We start from the raw sequence: 20,090 nt of genomic DNA, 5'->3' as shown, positions 1-20,090 counted from the left end.
AAATTCAGAAATTCATACAGGGGAAATGGTAATGAAATACCTCATTTTGTTTGAGTAATGACTCAGATGATAGAAATCTGACTTTTGACTGTGGTCCAATAGTGTACAAAATATATATTTTCTACAAATTTTTGATTACAATTTAAAGAGGACATATTATGCTTTTTAACATTTTCAACTTTCCTTAGTTTGAGCATGAAAAAGGTCTGCAACGTTACAAAGCACCAAGCCACTCCAAAGAGAATTGTTCTCTATATAAGTAAGCACTGTTTCTGAACTCCCTAAAACACCTTGATTGTAGTCTTGTCTTTTCTTCCGGTAACATACACATCACAATATGGTCTGGATGAGTTGTTTTAGTTGTGTGTTGAAACACACAGTAATGGTAAAGGGTGTGGCATTTCCGAAACACACTCAAACACAGTGTTTTTTTAACATTATAGCACAAAAACCCATTCTACTAGGCCCCAAAAACAAAATCAAGACTTTGATAAAGGGCATAATAGTCACCTTTAAGGTTTAGATTTGTTTTAGTCATGCAATGTGTATTTCAGTTGTTGTGGTATGCAACTCTAGTTTTTAGTAACTGAAAGTCACACTGTTTATGTTAGTGTCATTAATAAAGAGCGTAACATGGACTCTAAAAATAAATCAAATCTTGAGCGCTATTTTAATATGTACAGTATATTTCTCAGCCCAAAGGTCTAAATTGTCCTAGGTCGCCCTTAATGGTAGACCCAGGACTAGTTACGCTTTGTTAGACTTTTAATTTTGTCCTCAAAGTGGCAATTGGCAAAGCTTAGGTGATTATCCATGAATCTGTTACTATTATGGATGGTGACAGGTTAATAAGACATGTGAGGCATAAGTTTGTTCTTAGCTTTTGTTCTTTTGAGATTGTGATGTGTAAACGGTAATATAGACATTATATGTATTACCCATTAGTATTATGGCCTTAATTTTTCATAGTGATAGTCTCGTAGAGCTCATTATCTGCTGAGTTCTTAAATGACGGCTCCTGATATTTGTTTAGGTGTGAAGCTCTAAGCGAAGTCAAATGAATCAGCATGTGCTAAATAAGACTGAGAGGAGAGAGAGGGAAATTCATGATTAATGTCAGCATGCTTATATCATCTGGCACTACGGCATTTACTGTAACGTATGAAAGCAATTTTACGTCACTTCTTGCTCATGGTGAGATAAAAAGGGCGACCATATGGAGACAGACAGACAGATAGACAGGCAGGCAGACACAAACACACACAGTGCCGTCCAGCTCTTCTATTCTGCAGTGACAGCATGTTCCATATGTGCTCCATGGTGAGTCCCAGCAGGCTGTTAAACAATCCTGTATCCATAAGTGAAATCCCAGACATGCGAGATATTGGGTAATATCTCTTTTGTTGCTTTCTCTCCTCTCCATTCTGCCTTGTATTAGGACTGCGCGATTATGATGGCAATCACAATCAATTATGTCTCTACATATATTGCGATCAAGATTATTTTGATAAAAATTATTTACTTTAAAAATACTTATTTTGTAGGGATCGACTGCATGCCTTTTTTCTTTATGAAGGCTACAACTGAAAAACAAGCTGAGAATTGTGTTCCTCGGTTTATTCATGTTTTAGTTATGGACTTGCACAAGTGCTCTCATTTACACTGTTTACACTACACAGAATCACTTGTGACTGATGATTGCTTATTTGCATGCAGTCAAGACCCTGCAACAATCCCAAATAATTGCCATTTTAATTCATGCGCACAATTGGTTTCAACTGATTTTTGGTTACAAATATTTTGATGCAACATTTAAGCATACTTCTTTCACAAGGCTTTCCCCAAAAAATGAGAAAATTAGGTTACACTTTATTTTAAGGTGTCCGTGTTACACTATAATTATACATTTAAGACTTGAGTAATAAGTTATAGTTATTACCACAGTAACTACATGTAGATTTCCTATTTGAATACATTTCAATGCTAATATTGATCCTTGTTTTATTTCTCCTTTTGTCCCAAAGTCTGCTTGCCATGGTCCATAATGTTTTAACGAAACAACGACAGCGTGAGTGTGCCACTAGACGTAACGCAGTTGTCCACGTCTGTCGCCATGGCTACTATGGCAGTACAAGCGGAAACTAGGCATAACGTGGATATTACGTCATTGACAGGTGACAAGTGAGCCATTATTTAAAAATCTTTGGGAACTTTTGGGATATTGTAAGTACACAACTGCAGGAAATATATCACACTGTGCAAGTAATTTTTGGATATTTTACAAAAATCTTACATATTGTACCTTTAATGCATATTATTTAATATAAATATTAATTAATTAAAAAATATTATTGTCCCTCTAATATGTAAATGTGACAGATGGTGAAAATTGTTCATGTCTAAAAATGTTTTGACAAGATCTGGTGTAAGAGTGCCTATGGTTTTGTGTCTTGGCAGGAACATTGACTTGAGGCTTACTGGAAAGTTTAAACGCTGAGATTAACTGATCATCTCACAACTTCCTTCAAAAATCACATAAAAATGTCTCATGACTTATGGCAAAGGAAGTTACGCAACATGTAAGAATAACAGCAATATATAATGAGTTAGAAGTAATGAGCTCATTTATCAAGATAAGGCAGAGTTGACTGGTATGTCATGCTAAATAATTAAAGGTTAAGTGCCAAACTATTCATGTCAAGTGTATATTTTTCCTTTTTTATATATATAAATGAGAGAAGTTTTATGTCTTTAAGCAGTTGTCGCGTTAAAAATTGTTTTAAAAAAAGAGACTTGACTCGAAACGCCTAGTCAACTAGTTGATATAGAACACTTTATTTTTCCTTTTTTTATATATAAATGAGAGAAGTTTTATGTCTTTAAGCAGTTGTCGCGTTAAAAATTGTTTTAAAAAAAGAGACTTGACTCGAGACGCCTAGTCAACTAGTGGATATAGAACACTTTATTTGAAGGTTTATTTGAAATAACTTTATTTAGGGTTAATAACTTGTATGCAAGATTTACTGTTTTTACTATTACGTATTAGGAGTTTCATTTAGAGTTCATATTACGACTTCAAATTTTTTTAAGTCAACATTTATGTGATTCAAATCGAGTCGACTAGTCGCTGATGACGTCATTAATGAACAAATAAGCCTTAACCTCGAGCTGAAACTCTATGGCATTTATTTGTTATTTTAACTGTTGGAAACTGAGCGTAAAAGTGGACTTCAACGATTTCTTATCCTGTTGCGCCCTCTATAGGCCATGAATGATCAGCGACTAGTCAACGTCGAGCTTAAAGTCGACTGGTCTGTGCAACCCCTAGTTAGTATATGTTACATGTGTAACTATGTAACCTTAAAATAAACTGTTACCGAAAATCTTTTATTCAGCAAGGTTGCATTAAATTGATCAAACATAAATGTTATAAAAAAAAAATTATTTCAAATAAATGCTGTTTTTGGAATGCGTTTCCAGAAAAATACTAAGCAGCACAGTTTTCGATTGGGGTAATGATAAGAGATGTTTATTGAGCAGCAACACATATTAGAATGATTTCTGAAGAGTCATGATGTGACACTGAAGAATGGAATGGCAGAAATAAATCATATTTTAAAACGGAATTGGAGGAAGAGGTGTTTGTTTCAGATGAGGAAGTTGAGGTTTCTACTATTTCAATAATTTGCATTAGCATTTTTGGCATCACCAACACACCAGTAACCAACAATAATCATTTCTGGATTAAAGTGAAGTACAGAGGCGTGTTGATATCAAATATTGGCAGGAAGCATTAGTGCATGCGTGTGCGATTGACTTGAGGACGTCGTGTAAGAAGCTCTGAGAGAAGTGTGTGAAGAGTGTTTCAAAGGTCTTTCTCATACAGGGTCTTTATTTGAAGCTGGCAGGCTTTGCGAGCCACACATCAAAGATGCACTTGTTGAGAGAGAGACTGATTAACACAACTGATGCAGAGAGCCAGACCACAGCAAAACTATTCAATAGCTGGATTGAGCTGGACACACACAAGACTTTCTCACTCTCCAACACAAAGATGCACAACCACACAATCTCTTCATAGAGAAGCTTTGTCAGCAAAGTACAGAAATAGGGAATTGCTTAGATGTAGTGATACAACGAAAAACAAATTCTTGACTGAAACCAAAAATTCACGACACATTTGAGGTGAAAATTTAAACCGAAAATATTAAATAAATATTTGGTTACGCTTTATTTTAAGGTGACGTAGTTATATTGTACTTGCTCAAATAAGCACTGAGTGATATTAATTAAGTACATGTACTTATTATAGAGTTATGGGTTTGGTTTAGGGTTAGTTACTTGTAATTATGCATAATTTACTGTTATTACTATAGTAAGTACATGTAGTAAAGTGTAACTTTGTCACCTTAAAATAAAGTGTTACCACATATTTTAACTTCGACTTCTGTTTTCTCAGGTTCTTTACTACCATAACATCTACCATCATTACTACCATATCATCTATGCTCCAACATTCAAAAAATTGGATAATCCTTTTTTTAAATATTGCACAACTGTAAGTAAATTATTGACATTTGGCTAATCTAAGCACATTTGTAACCTATAAAATGCACAAAGTAAACACTCCCGTTCAAAAGTTTGGGGGGCAGTGCAAATATATATATATATATGGGAAAGAAATTAATACTTTTATTAAGCAAGGTCAAATTGAATTGATAAAAAGTGATAGTAAAGATCATGTGACACTGAAGAAAATTCAGCTTTGCCATCACAGAAATTACATTTTAAAATGTATTAAAATAGAACATTTAAATTGTAATTATATTTCACAAAATGTTTTGTTTTTAGTGTATTTTTTGATAAAATAAATGCAGTCTTGGTAACCATAAGGGACTTAATTATTATTATTTTTTTTTTTTTTTTTTACAAATCTTGCAACCCTAAACCTTTCAATGACAAAGGACAAATGTATATTCTCCATTTCTAAAGGAAATGTGGCAGGTTCTTCAGCAGCAGAAGATTCTCTAACTTTTCACATGTTGCATTTCATGTGGAATAACCTTTAATTATTTTGATTATTAATCAACTAAATAAAATTAATAGAAAATCAGAATAGTAGTTTGTTGCGGCCTTAAATGTTTTGCGCTACACTAATTTCCCAGACAAAATCCACAGCATCTCTCTAAACAAAAGCACCGAATGTGCTAATTTAGTACTTGCTTCCTCTAATAAAACCCAGCAAAAACAAGAACAAGCTCCTGAATGTGAGCTCATATCAGCATGAGACAGGCGTCAACAGGAAGTGTGAGCTGTTCGATTATTCATTGTTATTAGTTTATGCTGAACTGATACCGCTGATATCAATCATAGCTTTAAGTAAAACTGCACAAGCAAACTACTTCCATTCCAAACCCGAGAATGAACGAGTACATCAAGGTGAATTACTTTTGAATTGTTCTCCAAGTGCTGTTAAAAGTCCACCACATATATACCACCATAAACCTCTGCTGAAGAGCCAAAACAGCCCCAACTGTGTTTTTCCTCTGATATCCTGTTTCCCATTAAAGTTTTGTGGTGTTGGGAATCCACACAAACCGCCCCGAGGTAAACTGTGAAGCCCACGGATGAATTCAAATGATCCTGACAGGACAGCCAGAGGTCCTGGAAGTTAAACTGCAGTGGGCAGAAGTTCTGACCCAGAAGGTTTAACAACACAAACCACACGCACAAATGACTGTACTTGTATTATTAGCTTTTTGAAAAACCAACCACGGTACTTTTTAGGATTCCGATTAATGACACTAAAATAAACCGTGTGACTTTCAGTTACTAAAAACGAACAACTGAGTCGAACAACTGAAGACATAGAACAACAACTGAAATACACATTGCATGACAAACAAATCTAAACCTTAAAGGCGAGCTATTATGCCCTTTTTCAAAGTCTTGATTTTGTTTTTAGGGTCCACTAGAACAATACATTTGAATGTTCAAAAACCACATTATTTTTTACATTGTTGCAGCACCTCTATTCCCAGTCTGTCTGTAACGTTGTGTGATTGGTCAACCGCTTTGAGCGTGTTTGGGAAACCAACCCCTTCCCATAACCGCGAGTTTCACACTACTAAAGAAACACAAACAGGCCTCACCCCCTTTATTTAGCATGATTTGAGCGGAAATTATTTAAAGGGGTGATGAACTGAGAAATCAAATTTTCCTTGAGCTTTTGACATCTAAGAGGTCATCATATTATAAGAATATCCTGTAAGTTTCAGAACTGAAAACGTCCTTGTTAGTCCAATAAAAGCTTTTATTGACACCAGGCTCAGCAAACGACTTGTTTTTCAAAGTGGGGAACTATGACGACAAAGAGGATAAAACACCCCAACCCCCGCAGAAGAAGATCAACGCCTACTTCAACACGGACGGTTTAGCCCCGCCCACCGATTCGCGCATTACACGAAACTCATTATAATATGCAAAACTATTATCCACTCACAGCAGTGGGCGTTTACTTCCAAGTCTTCAATGCGAGACGCCCATAAAAACCGAGCGTTTTTGAGCTAGGCTCAAAACTAGGGTAGAAAATAGCCTATTACTTATTCATTTTGATGTTTTTGAATGTAAAAACCAAGCGAACGTCATAAGTTGACCTCAGACAACAATATAAAAAAAATTAAAAAGCCAGTTCATGACCCCTTTAAATGATGAATATTATGATGTGTATGTTACCGGAAGAAAACTCAAGACTACAATGACACAGTTTTAGGGAGTTCAGAAACAGTGACTAACTCCCTTTGGAGTGACTTTGCTTTGTAACTTTGCAGATTTTTTTTATGCCCAAACAGCAACATTAAACTTTACAGAAAGTTAAAAATGTATAAAGCATAATAGGACCCCTTTGAAATAAATTATACATATACTTTTTGAGGATGTGTACATAAACAATTTCAATATGTCAATTTTATGTCACCTAAAATCAGTTCCTGCGCACTTCATTTTTCACTTCAATTCCTATCATTTTCATTTCCACTTCATAACATGTCCTTACCTGCCTTACACTGGTGTCATGTTTTTAAGGTTCAGTTTTGTTAGTACAGTGTTCTTCAAGCACACTCACCCTCGAGACGGATGCCCTCCCTCTGAACAGTGTAGCTCAGCACAGCAAAAGGGGCCACGGGAGACTTGGCAATGATAATCTAAAACAAGAAACAAGAAGAGATGTAGAAGTAGTAAGAGAAGGGCTCAATGTCACTCATTGGCCACGGTATCAATACAAGGCCAAAGTGTAATCGCTAATAATTGGGCTGACAATAGACTTAATTCATTCAATTAATATATTAATCAAAGTAATTCTAATTATGTCATGACAACTCTCGCAAGATATGGCCATTAGCAGATCTATACAGGTGGAGCTGGGGAAGTTGGAGGGTTTCTGAAAGCACGCTGCAGACTCCTAACAGCAACACTACCGGTGTTTGTTTGAATGTTGAGCTGCAGCTCATTGGCCGCTGATGCAACAGCAACCAATCAGCTGTGCTATGTAGATAATGATGTGATCGTTACAAAATGAGTTAAAGACCTTTCAGCCTGCACCATCTAGTTTCATGCCAGAACTAACTAATTACTAATCACAATGATTATTTTAATAATTACACACAATTGTTCAAAGGTTTTGGGTCAGTCATTTTTTTTAATGTTTTTGAAATCTCTTATGTTCACCAAGGCTATGTTTATTTAATCAAAAATACTGTCAATTCTATTTCTATTTTAAATAGGGATCCACTAAAAGTTCCATAAATGGCATTTTTTTGGATTTGGGCCGAAAGAGAAAAAAGCTCTCTGCTCAGTCGCCGGCCCAAGCAAACGCTCCACTTATGTACTCTCTTACGCTCACCAGAAAAGCAAATAATTGTCTGTTAGCAAATAATGTCCCAATATGAAATTTCTGTGTAGTAGTAGTAGTCCCGTTTCTGTTTGCAATAGCCCTATACTGTTCTGTAACATGCTGTGGTAAAGCCGTGCTGGGCAACGCTGGTAAAATGACGCTACCCTCTCGTTCCCTGATCCGCTCTCTGCCATCTGCTCACATGCTCTGATAATGATCGTTTTCTAGGACTATACTTCATTTTGATAATTGGTCAAAAATTTGATCTGTTAAATCTAATTATGTTGCATAGAACTGAATGAAGCATAATATATTGATATTTAATATTTTAATATATTTTCTATCCAATTTTGGTGTGTTAAAATCAGGCTCAATAAAATGATTGAATTTAATTAAAGTCTTTAATTAATTCAATTATACACAAAAACATTTTTTTTTTTTTTATTAAAAAGGGTAATTGCATCGAGAATTTTCGGTTTCAGTTTTGGCCCAGAATTTTCGTTTCCCTAATTTTAAGATGTATTTTAATATATTTTAAAATGTAATTTATTCATTTGAAGGTGAAGCTGAATTTTCAGCATCATTACTCCTGTCTTCAGTGTCACATGATCCTTCAGAAATCATTCTAATATGCTGATTTGCTGCTCAAGAAACATTTCTGATTATTATCATATGTTGAAAACAATTGTGCTGCTTAATATTTCTGGATTCATTGACGAGCAGAAAGCTCAAAAGAACAACACATTTATTTAAAAAAAAAAAAAGAAATATATATATATATATATATATATATATATATATATATATATATATATATATATATATTGTAACAATGTCTTGCATATAAAATATAAATATAAAAACTTTTGAATAATAGTGAACACACACACACACAAACACACACACACACACTTATGGGGGGGGGGGGGGAAGACCCCAAATGAAAAAAAAAATGAAAAAAAAACAATAAAAGGCATTACATTATTATTGTGGTAATTATTTTGAAGTACTGAAGTGAATCACTGAATTAAAAAATGGCTTTAGAAGATAATGCATTGTTTATTTTGGTTATATTTATATGATATTATTTTATATCTTTACTCCACAGCAAAAACAAAAAAAAAGTACTTCAGAAAATAAAGCACTTTTTTTGTTTGTTTTTACTAAATGTATCAGACTAAATCAATAACCCTACTTGCACTTCATTATTTAACATGTCTGAACTCCTTCCCCTTATGCAACAAAAAAGGGCATCTATCTGGCTGCTACGTCAATGGGCATAAAAGCAAGCATAGGATCCTGGAAAACAGCCTTTAGGGAAGCAGCAGCATTGGGTTACCAGACTCAGCAGTGTCTGCCGGCAACCTGCGTCAAAGCCTATTAGAGATTCTGGTGAATCTACATTACTCCTTTTGTCATCAGCCTCTAACATGGAAACCCTGCACTAGGGGTGCGTCTTGTTCAAAATGAGATACCTTAGTGAAAACTACTCAACAAAACTCAAAAGAGGAAACAGGCGTGAGGTGAAGGGTGAAACTGTCTGGTAACTGTTGCGTAAAAACATTAATCGGAAATGAATCAGATCCCTCAAACCAAAGTAAACAAATGAAGCGTTTGTGCCTTCTGCCTAATATGACTGCTTTATAACTTGTGTACTCATGAAATGAAAGGCATTTCCGTCTCAAGTTAACCATCCACAGACGGCAAGACTTGCTCTAGGCTTATTTGTATAAAAATAAACTGGTGCATTTTCTTAGTTTCGTCTTTGCAGGGATATCTTGTTACTTGTGGTTAAGAATGAGTTAGTTTTTACAAACCTGCTGCCAGTTGCTTTGTGTGAATGCGATTCCTCACTGATGCGCCGTGACACACAGACGCAAAGCTTTTCAGCCACCCAAACCAGCCCAGTTCCCCTCACTTTAACCCAAACGCACATCTTTCACATATGAAGTAGTATGACTTTACCTCTAATGGATAACATCCACAGTAAATGGCGGAAAAGCAGGGAGTTTCTGAGGTTTTTTTTTTTCACTGAAGTGGCCCTGCCAGAGCCACTGAACCGCACAAAAGAGCCAGGCACCATTGCCTTCCTTGTGTACCAGCAGTTTTGGACCACTGCCTCTCTATCAGTGTGCCTTTCTTTAGGTGGGAGCTCAGTCGGAAAAGAGAAAAACAAAGTCTTCAGGGCTCTAAGGGTGTACGGGCAATGAGGTATGCCATTATTTGACAGGACGAAAACAAGTAGGGCAGACCGAGACAATGAAAGGGGTGGTGGAGTAAGACGTTTTCTTTCTTTCAAGCTTGTCTTAAAGATGAAATCGCTGGATGTGTGCAGTTTTATTTGCTTGTGTTGACGTATTTCCTGTTGAAGCAGGAAGTTTAAGGGGACAAATTGAAGATAGTGTCCTTTAAAAAGTATTTGCTGAATCATGATTTGCTACTTGCAGATGGCCCACTTTTTAAGTTGCATTGGTTCTAGAAGTCTCTTTTGATTTATTTTTGAACCAGAGGGTGAATCGCAATATCAAAAAGGTGTTGATTATCTATGGAAACAACATATTTTAAGTTTATTGCAAAATATGCGCATATGTATACAACTATTTTGAGAGCATAGGGAGACAATAACACAATGATTTGAATGCCGTGACACTAGCCATGTTTCCATCCACTTGTCAATCGAATTATCTGAAGTTCGGTAAAAAAAAGTCATGCGAATAAAGCTGGTGAAAGTGTGTTTCCATCAAACGGCTTTAAAGCGGATAAAAACCTGTGCGTAAAGACGTCACATGCTGTTTTGCGATCAAATTGGTATATCGAATTGATTTGAGACATGTTAAGGTGTTTCCATTCATTTTCTCACCGAATTGCACAACATTCAAGCCAACATTTGCGAACAAAGTTTTACTAGGCAAAATGGATTGCACCATAACAACGTTTCCATCCGCGTTTATCGCATAAGCCGTATATCGATCAAGATAAAATCCGATGAGACCGATCGTATTTCATTTGAGTCGATATTCATGAAATTCAATCGAATTTTACTGTTTCCATAAGGCATTTTTTATTCGATATCACTTAATGCGGATAAAAACGTGTGGATGGAAACATAGCTTCTGATTGGTGGAGTTTTCTGTACAGCATCATGGGTGATGTGGTTTTCTACTACAAATTCGTAGCTCACAAAAGGTGTGTCTTTAAAGGTTTATACGTTTTTGTCAAAAATAAATGTCCCTATGAACAGAAACAGGAAATGAACAGAATGTTAACTTCTGGAACCCAACTGTTGCACTCTATTAGGGGAGGGACATTATCATTCTAGAGAATCTAATTGGACAAAAACACGGTGTGGTTCAAAATGATGTCATCAGTACCTTTGGTCCATTTTTCCGCAAGAGAATAACTATATTTTTAATGAGTATATCTACTAAATATTTCGGTCACTTGGTTAGGTGTCTTTTGGTTGGTTTTGAATTTTGTTCGTTATGGCAAACAAAATTTTGCTAATTCGCACAGAGGAGTAAAAGGGTGTTTACCTGTCTCCGTTCTGTGTCTTCATACTGGACAATGAGGCGTGTGTTAACACAGTGACTCCATGTGTTTCCCAGCGCCGCTGTCACAAACCCAGAGTCCTCCTCAGTAGATACTGAAGGCCCAAAAAAACAAAACAGATTTCATACAGTCAGGGTTCACACTTTACTGTATTGTTGCAAATTTAATTAATGTCAACATTTAGGTGAATTACTACTGTTCAAATGTTTGGGGTAAGATTCATCAGAACATCTTTTTGAAAGAAGACTCTTCCGCTCACCGAGGCTGAATTTATTTGATCAAAAATATAGTAAAACAGTAATACTGTATGTATATATATATATACACTCACCGGCCACTTTATTAGGTACACCTGTCCAACTGCTCGTTAACACTTAATTTCTAAGCAGCCAATCACATGGCGGCAACTCAGTGCATTTAGGCATGTAGACATGGTCAAGACAATCTCCTGCAGTTCAAACCGAGCATCAGTATGGGGAAGAAAGTTGATTTGAGTGACTTTGAACGTGGCATGATTGTTGGTGCCAGAAGGGCTGGTCTGAGTATTTCAGAAACTGCTAATCTACTGGGATTTTCACGCACAACCATCTCTAGGGTTTACAGAGAATGGTCCGAAAAAGAAAAAACATCCAGTGAGCGGCAGTTCTGTGGGCGGAAATGCCTTGTTGATGCCAGAGGTCAGAGGAGAATGGCCAGACTGGTTCGAGCTGATAGAAGGGCAACAGTGACTGAAATAACCACTCGTTACAACCGAGGTATGCAGCAAAGCATTTGTGAAGCCACAACACGCACAACCTTGAGGCGGATGGGCTACAACAGCAGAAGACTCCACCGGGTACCACTCATCTCCACTACAAATAGGAAAAAGAGCCTACAATTTGCAAGAGCTCACCAAAATTGGACAGTTGAAGACTGGAAAAATGTTGCCTGGTCTGATGAGTCTCGATTTCTGTTGAGACATTCAGATGTTAGAGTCAGAATTTGGCGTAAACAGAATGAGAACATGTATCCATCATGCCTTGTTACCACTGTGCAGGCTGGTGGTGGTGCTGTAATGGTGTGGGGGATGTTTTCCTGGCACACTTTAGGCCCCTTAGTGCCAATTGGGCATCGTTTAAATGCCACGGCCTACCTGAGCATTGTTTCTGACCATGTCCATCCCTTTATGGCCACCATGTACCCATCCTCTGATGGCTACTTCCACCATGTCACAAAGCTCTAATCATTTCAAATTGGTTTCTTGAACATGACAATGAGTTCACTGTACTAAAATGGCCTCCACAGTCACCAGATCTCAACCCAATAGAGCATCTTTGGGATGTGGTGGAACGGGAGATTCGCATCATGGATGTGCAGCCGACAAATCTGCGGCAACTGTGTGATGCCATCATGTCAATATGGACCAAACTCCCTGAGGAATGCTTCCAGCACCTTGTTGAATCTATGCCACGAAGAATTGAGGCAGTTCTGAAGGCAAAAGGGGGTCCAACCCGTTACTAGCATGGGGTACCTAATAAAGTGGCCGGTGAGTGTATATATATATATATATATATATATATATATTTAAAAAGTCAACGTTTTCTATTAGAATGTGTAATTTATTCCTATTATGCAAAGCTGCATTTTTCAGCATCATTTCAGTCTTCAGTGTCACATGATCCTTTAAAAATAGTTTCAATGCGCTGATGTGTTGCTCAAGAAACATTTCTTATTATTACCGATGTTGAAAACAGTTGTGCTTCTTAACTTTTGGTGGAAAACTGTGATATTCAGTGTTCCTTGATAAAACAGAATGTTTAAAAGAAAAGCATTTATTTGAAACAGAAATCTTTGGTAAGAATACAAATGTATTTCCTGTCACTTTTAATCAATTTAAAGTGTCAGATCTGATCACCGACAGTCTGACCCAAAACTTTTGAATGATAGAGTACATATAAAATGCAAAAATACAGTTTCATAGTCAGTAACATATGTATAGCTAGTACATTTTCTCATTTCACCCACCATTAGGTGGTTCATTTTGGACTCTGCATACATATTGCACCATTTCCCCAATTGCTATAACTCACTCATCTACAGTGAATCACGAACACTTGGAGCCATTGAGTCATTATTGCGGTTTAAGGACTGAGTGTAGAACAGATGATAAGCCCGAAGAACAATAGAAACGCTTCTTTGGGTCAGACACCTGAGGAAGTTACCAATGTTACTATTGACATAACTCTCATCCGGGTCTTCTTCGAACTGCTATGTAAACACACCTGTGTGTTTATGTTCGCCCACTGCGCCGCAACCAGAAACAGCCAGGGCCTCCGAGGTCACGGTCTGAGTGTCTTTCTCATGATTCTGTGTTGTGTAACATTTTAAGCACCATGCTGTAATCTGACAATACTATTCACAACTGTCACATCAGCAACTCTCACTTCCTCAAAACATTTCCTGTGGAAAGTCGAGTGCGGGAGAAACCTGAAAAGGCTGGCACGGCATGTCAGTGAACTGGATGTCTGGAAGGCCCCTCCTCTTAAAAAAAACAACATCCTCAATAACCCCCCCAAGAAAAAAAAAAAATGGAAACAATAGCCAACCACTTTACAGCTCCAGATGGGTTTTGAGCTCTGTTTCCCATTAACGGATAAAAAGGGCAAATTCACTAAACAGCGCCACTTTTCACACAGAGTTTTACCACAAAACTGTGCTTTATTTACTAAACACACGCAATCCAGTCGGACCAGGTGCTAACTAGACTGAAATACTGTTTAAATAAAGTCAGTCATTCTTTTTGGAGCAAATGACTGAAATTTCATTTTAAAATACATAAAAAAAATTATTTACCATTTCAAGATTTCCTAAGCTGAATTTCACTTAAAAATTATGTTTGCGTATATGTTCTATTGATTAATAGGTCATTAGATAAGAAGATCAGTACAACCTTTTAAACTCAGCTCTCTGGAAAACTTCATTCTGTTTGTGGCATTCCTAAAATTCATGCTGGTATAAAACACAAATGAAAATATTTTTAATGAAACCTGATAGATTTCTGTATCTCTATTGAAAGTCTATTCCACAAAAACGTAATCCATATGAATAGAGCGGTTTAATCCAAGTCTTCTGAAGAGACTTGATCGCTTTATATGATGTTCAGATTTCATTTAGTCTTTTATTCACATATAAACATTGATCAACGCATCAAGCAAAGCATATTTGATGCGTTCTATGTGTATGCGTTGATACACGCAACCTTTTTGACAGCCGAACCACTTTAACCTAAAACATTTACTTGAAATACCCCCTGAGATTTATTTCAATAATTTCAATGTTCACAGTTCTCTGATGTTGGTCACATGTTATGTGGGCAAACATAAAATATTTCATCAATTTAATCTTTCTTCATTTAATTCATTATTATGTTAATTATTAGCTTTTCAAAAAACTACCACGTGAACCCCCAGTGGCTTACGAAACCCTGACATAGATTAAACCACTCTATTAATATGGATTACTTTAAATGTCTTTATGAACTTTTTGAAACATCAAAGTTTTGGTTACATGGACTTTCAATGGAGGGACAGAAATCGTTTAAGTTTCAAGAAAAATATTTTCATTGGTTTTTCGAAGATGAACGAAAGTCCTATGGGTTTGGAACGACATGAAGGCGAGTAATAGTTAACAGAATCTTCATTTCCATGTTGAAAACCTATTATTGTGTCTAGTATCACACCACAGACTCGCTTCCTCATTTAATACAAATGCAACTGCAACCATCTTGCATCTCAGTTATCGATTATAGGACTGAAGTGAAAATGACCTTAGTGAACTTCAATATTAATTAATTTAATTACTTTAATATTGTTGTAATGTTCATCTTGATCTTTTTCATTTACAATATAAACTTGTACTTACTACTTAAACTCAAACCAATACTTCATGTCCACATATTTATTTGGTGAGTATCTGAGTAATAAGTAATATAATGTAGTCAGTCAGACAGTTATTATTGCTAATAAACACTTACATGCCGATGTGTGTAAATGAGCACATTTTAAAGAGACGAGTCCCAGCAAAATACACCAAAAAACGGTAGTCTGCTGTATTCTCCGCTCAGAACCGACCCGCAAGATGGGGAACTGCATTGTGTTCAACAGATTTCGTGGGCTACTTTATTTGCATAATTAATATATAGTGACTCAGGCACTAAAACCATGTGCAAATATACAGCACTATCAACAGGAACAACTCATTCTAAGTGGATTCCCCTAACAATGTCTGAAAGAATCGCAGACTAATGACCATGTGACTTAATGCGAGTTCATGGTAATAAGGTTGGAAAGGGCCAGACTAAACAAATGTGACGCCCTGTTAAGACCCAGCTTCTTGAATCAATGCTCTGGGTTCCAGTATAATCCGCCTACTCTCTCCGATCCCATGAAGCCATGGGTGCTGCTTTCCCACACTTTGACAACAGGGCTATTCAAAGAATTCAATCAGCTGTCTTTTTAATACCCTGCAAATCAGTTATTATAGGATCCAATTTGCATTTGCACCAAATTCAGCATGTCCAAATGTTTTTATTGATGGATTGTCAAAAAGGGGAATGGGAGAGTTGTTGACTTGGGCTGGACATAGACAAGGGAATGGCTTTCATGTGGTGATGTAGATTTGAAGATAATGTGGTTCAAAAAATGTGCAAGAGTTCTTTTGTCCTCTGGGCTGATTTTGGTTTGAAAGCTGAATTGGGCCAATAATCATGCAGAGGTGCAATTTTTCCAACAGTCTTCTCTCTAATGTTATCCTCCTACAAAAAAAAAAAAAAAAAAAACATTTGTGAATGTTTCATTGATGTTTATAAAGCTCATCTGCTGATCTGCAAAACGATATGCTTTCATTGGTGGGTTGTTTGAATGACTAGTTGGTTTTAAGGAGGCCCATTTAATTACACCGTTTTGAGGTCAGATCTACTACAAATTGATCAGTTGTGTTTCTCAACGGGTGATTGCATTTTTGTGTTTAAATTAAAGATTTTGGGAATTCAAGTAGATTATTAACATTATATTACTTAAAGTCCCAGTGTAGACAATAATTGTATCCCTTAAAACTCATCTTTGATCATCAAAATGATATATTTAAATGTTTTTTCCTTGAAATAAATTCTTCATGCCTTAAAATAGCTTGAATGTAACTCTACACCCTTGCCTCATTTAGTACACGCGGTTCTATGAATATGCAAATGAGCCCCGCCTCCACTCACTCACACCAGCTAAGAGATCCACTCGTTGACGATCACAGGTTGACCTGATTGTAGTGTTGCACGGTGCACCGATACTTCAAAAGTATCGCGATACTCGGAAATTAAAAACTTCACGATACCTAAATTTATTAGTATCGATACTTCTAAGAATGACCGCGTTCCAGATTTTTAAGAGAGATGTTGCATGTTGGTGTGTGCAACGCACGCTTCCAGTGCCTCCCTATGGACGTCTGTGTTTTTCTCCTCATGCGCGTGCACTGTTGCCAACTATTTTCTAAGGAAAGTAGCTAACGCCTTCCCTAAAAGTCGCTAAATGTCGCTAGATGACGTCATACGATAATTAGCATATTCATGACGTCATCGCGTCGTACTTGCGTTCTGCCATGCCTAATGTGTTTTCTCTCTAAATTCATGCTCACATTCTGTATTTTAATATAATATAATATGAATGTCCAATAAAGCTGTTCTCATTACCTATATTATTTTTGTCAGACAGTAGAACAAGTAGGCTAACTATGATATAGGCTAGTGAATGACTAAATTTTTTTATATGTGTAAAATTATCTGAATTGAGAGAGTTCGGGAAATGGGTGAAAGCTCTGTGATAGTGAGTATTACAAGTAATAAGCACAAGAAAAGAACGGAATTAAAATGGTCAAACAAAACTCTTTAAAAATAAAACAAAAGAGAAGCTGATAGGCCTAAGTGACAAGTCCGTGAAAAAAAAAAAAAAAACTGGCGCGAGCTCAACACATGAATGTGCTGCTGCTCGTCTCAGCCATTCACTGAACAAGGTAGACGCCGTTAGAGAGAGAGAGACGGCCGGGAGAAGGCAAGACCCAGGGGCGGAGTGGGACCAAAAAATCTACCGGGAAATTTCGTAGACCACCGGCCCTCGTCGCCGGCAGGGCCGGATTAAGAGCCCCCTGGGCACAATGTCTTGTAGGTCCCCTCTTAGGCAGGCCAAATGTATATTTTGTCCAGGGACATTTTAATACGGCATTTACAGTTTTACTGATTTAAAAGTAACTTTGTTGTACTATGCTGGAGTAAAGTTCATAAATGGTCGTTCTTTCCCATAGGAATTTTTAAAACTATGTTGGGTGGACCTCTGTGCCTCTAGGGGGGTTCGGGGGCATGCTCCCCCGCAAGAATTTTTTTTACATTTTAAGGTTAAATGCATCAATCTCGTGCTCTTTGAGAGATCAAAATTAAGAGCTTCAACCCATGAACTGCTCGTTGAACAAAGAAAAAGCATTGATTTGTACCAGGACAATAAAGAGGGCATCTCTTTAGTTATGAGAGTCTCAGTCTGCATTACATTATCAATGATGTTTTAGGATGCCAAACAATTATTATTATAATGTAATAATGATTTATATAATTATTCCTATGACGTAAAATCCATTTAGCCTATAAATGTACTATATAAATGAAAATGAATATTTCAAAAGTATATTTTAGCCTACATTACACTATAATATAGGACAATTAAAATATTTTTGTCCTAATTTCTTCATTTGCAAGAAATAAACCCTTGAGCTTTTAGGAGAAAACACCAGATAACCATGCTGATCGCGTGAGCAAAGTAATCACCCAGCACAGACAGGATGCCTATTCTTAAAGTCTTGTGCTGTTTTATAAAGACACAAAGCCATATCATGGTTTCAATTTTAGTTCGTTGGCAAAATATAACGCTAGAGACCTTAATGTTAGGTTATACATTTTACATCTTTACATATGTGTTGGGAAAAGGGAGAAGAGAGAGTTCGGCAAAAGGCGGATTCGAACTCGGGTCGAGCGCATCAAAAGCTGCTTTCAAGCACTTCACGCCCTACGACCTACGCCACTGTAGCTGTTTCGTAACGAGTGTCTTTTTGCTTTAAAGACAGGCACTTAGTGCAAATATACGCTCTGTTATAGAAAATGTTAAAAAAAAAAATGTTTTCTTCCCCTCGCTTGGGCCCCAAGTGCGCATGGCGAATTTGCAATGAATATATTTTATCAGACCGGCCCTCGCGGCCTCGAAACAATACCGGCCCACCGGGAAAACTCCCGACTCTCCCGATTGCCACTCCGCTACTGAATGTACTATATAAATGAAAATGAATATTTCAAAAGTATATTTTAGCCTACATTACACTATAATATAGGACAATTAAAATATTTTTGTCCTAATTTTTTCATTTGCAAGAAATAAACCCTTGAGCTTTTAGGAGAAAACACCAGATAACCATGCTGATCGCGTGAGCAAAGAGCGCACTTTTCTTTAAATCACCCAGCACAGACAGGATGCCTATTCTTAAAGTCTTGTGCTGTTTTATAAAGACACAAAGCCATATCATGGTTTCAATTTTAGTTCGTTGGCAAAATATAACGCTAGAGACCTTAATGTTAGGTTATACATTTTACATCTTTACATAATGTGTTGGGAAAAGGGAGAAGAGAGAGTTCGGCAAAAGGCGGATTCGAACTCGGGTCGAGCGCATCAAAAGCTACTTTCAAGCACTTCACGCGTTACGACCTACGCCACTGTAGCTGTTTCGTAACGAGTGTCTTTTTGCATTAAAGACAGGCACTCAGTGCAAATATACGCTCTGTTATAGAAAATGTTAAAAAAAAATGTTTTCTTCCCCTCGCTTGGGCCCCAAGTGCGCATGGCGAATTTGCAATGAATATATTTTATCAGACCGGCCCTCGCGGCCTCGAAACAATACCGGCCCACCGGGAAAACTCCCGACTCTCCCGATTGCCACTCCGCTACTGGCAAGACCTCGCGCTCGCAGGACAGTACTGGCAGCATCTGGAGATTACTGAGGTTTGTGTGAAAAGTCGCTAGATATGTCGCTAGTCGCTTTTAAAAAAAAATGTCGCTAAAGGGGTCTGAAAAGTCGCTAAAAATAGCGACAAAGTCGCTAAGTTGGCAACACTGTGCGCGTGTGACAGGGCGCGTGAACTGAACGAGCGCAGAGAGAGAGAGCGCGAGAGAGCCCCGGTCGCGCGCGCGCACTCTCTCTCTCTGCGTAGCCAAGCGAAAGTATAAACAAGGCTTCACCGTCTCTAAACTAAGCGCTGTCTTGCTCTCTCTCTCTCTCTCTCCCTCGCACATATTAATCAAATTAATTAAAAAAATGTTTTCCTGAATTACCGCTAGGAGTAAATAGTGGTAAAATACGTTGCCTTATCTTCTCTGAAAAGCGTTCCGCACATTCAGCTGACATAAACCACACTTTAAATAAACGAAAAAAACTATCCAGTCATGAAATGTTTTCTGTGATGACACAAATCTTGTGGGATGTCCTAACCGCCGGGATAATCACACAACGCGCACACGTCCGATAATGACACATCCAATTCGCGAACTAATGACTCATTTGAACCGATTCGTTTTGGTTAAAACAACTG

At 37.2% G+C, this 20,090-nt stretch overlaps 1 protein-coding gene across 1 annotated transcript in view; it reads right to left on the bottom strand.

Annotated features, from left to right (window-relative positions):
- The window catches only part of rad51b (RAD51 paralog B), a 55,917-nt gene that overhangs the window by 13,008 nt on the left and 22,819 nt on the right, over positions 1 to 20,090 (bottom strand). The window contains exons 8-9 of the mRNA XM_056262710.1: positions 11,425 to 11,534; positions 7,124 to 7,202 (exon numbers count right to left, since the gene is read on the bottom strand). Of these exons, the coding sequence (XP_056118685.1) occupies positions 7,124 to 7,202; positions 11,425 to 11,534 (189 nt within the window). The remainder of the gene's footprint in view (positions 1 to 7,123; positions 7,203 to 11,424; positions 11,535 to 20,090) is intronic.

Source organism: Rhinichthys klamathensis, unplaced genomic scaffold, assembly GCF_029890125.1.
Source record: "Rhinichthys klamathensis goyatoka isolate OS25496 unplaced genomic scaffold, OSU_Roscu_1.1 h1tg000196l_1, whole genome shotgun sequence".
Taxonomy (NCBI): Eukaryota; Metazoa; Chordata; class Actinopteri; order Cypriniformes; family Leuciscidae; genus Rhinichthys; species Rhinichthys klamathensis.
The sequence above is the reverse complement of the archived record's forward strand: the minus strand, read 5'-3'. Positions and strand labels throughout refer to the sequence as shown.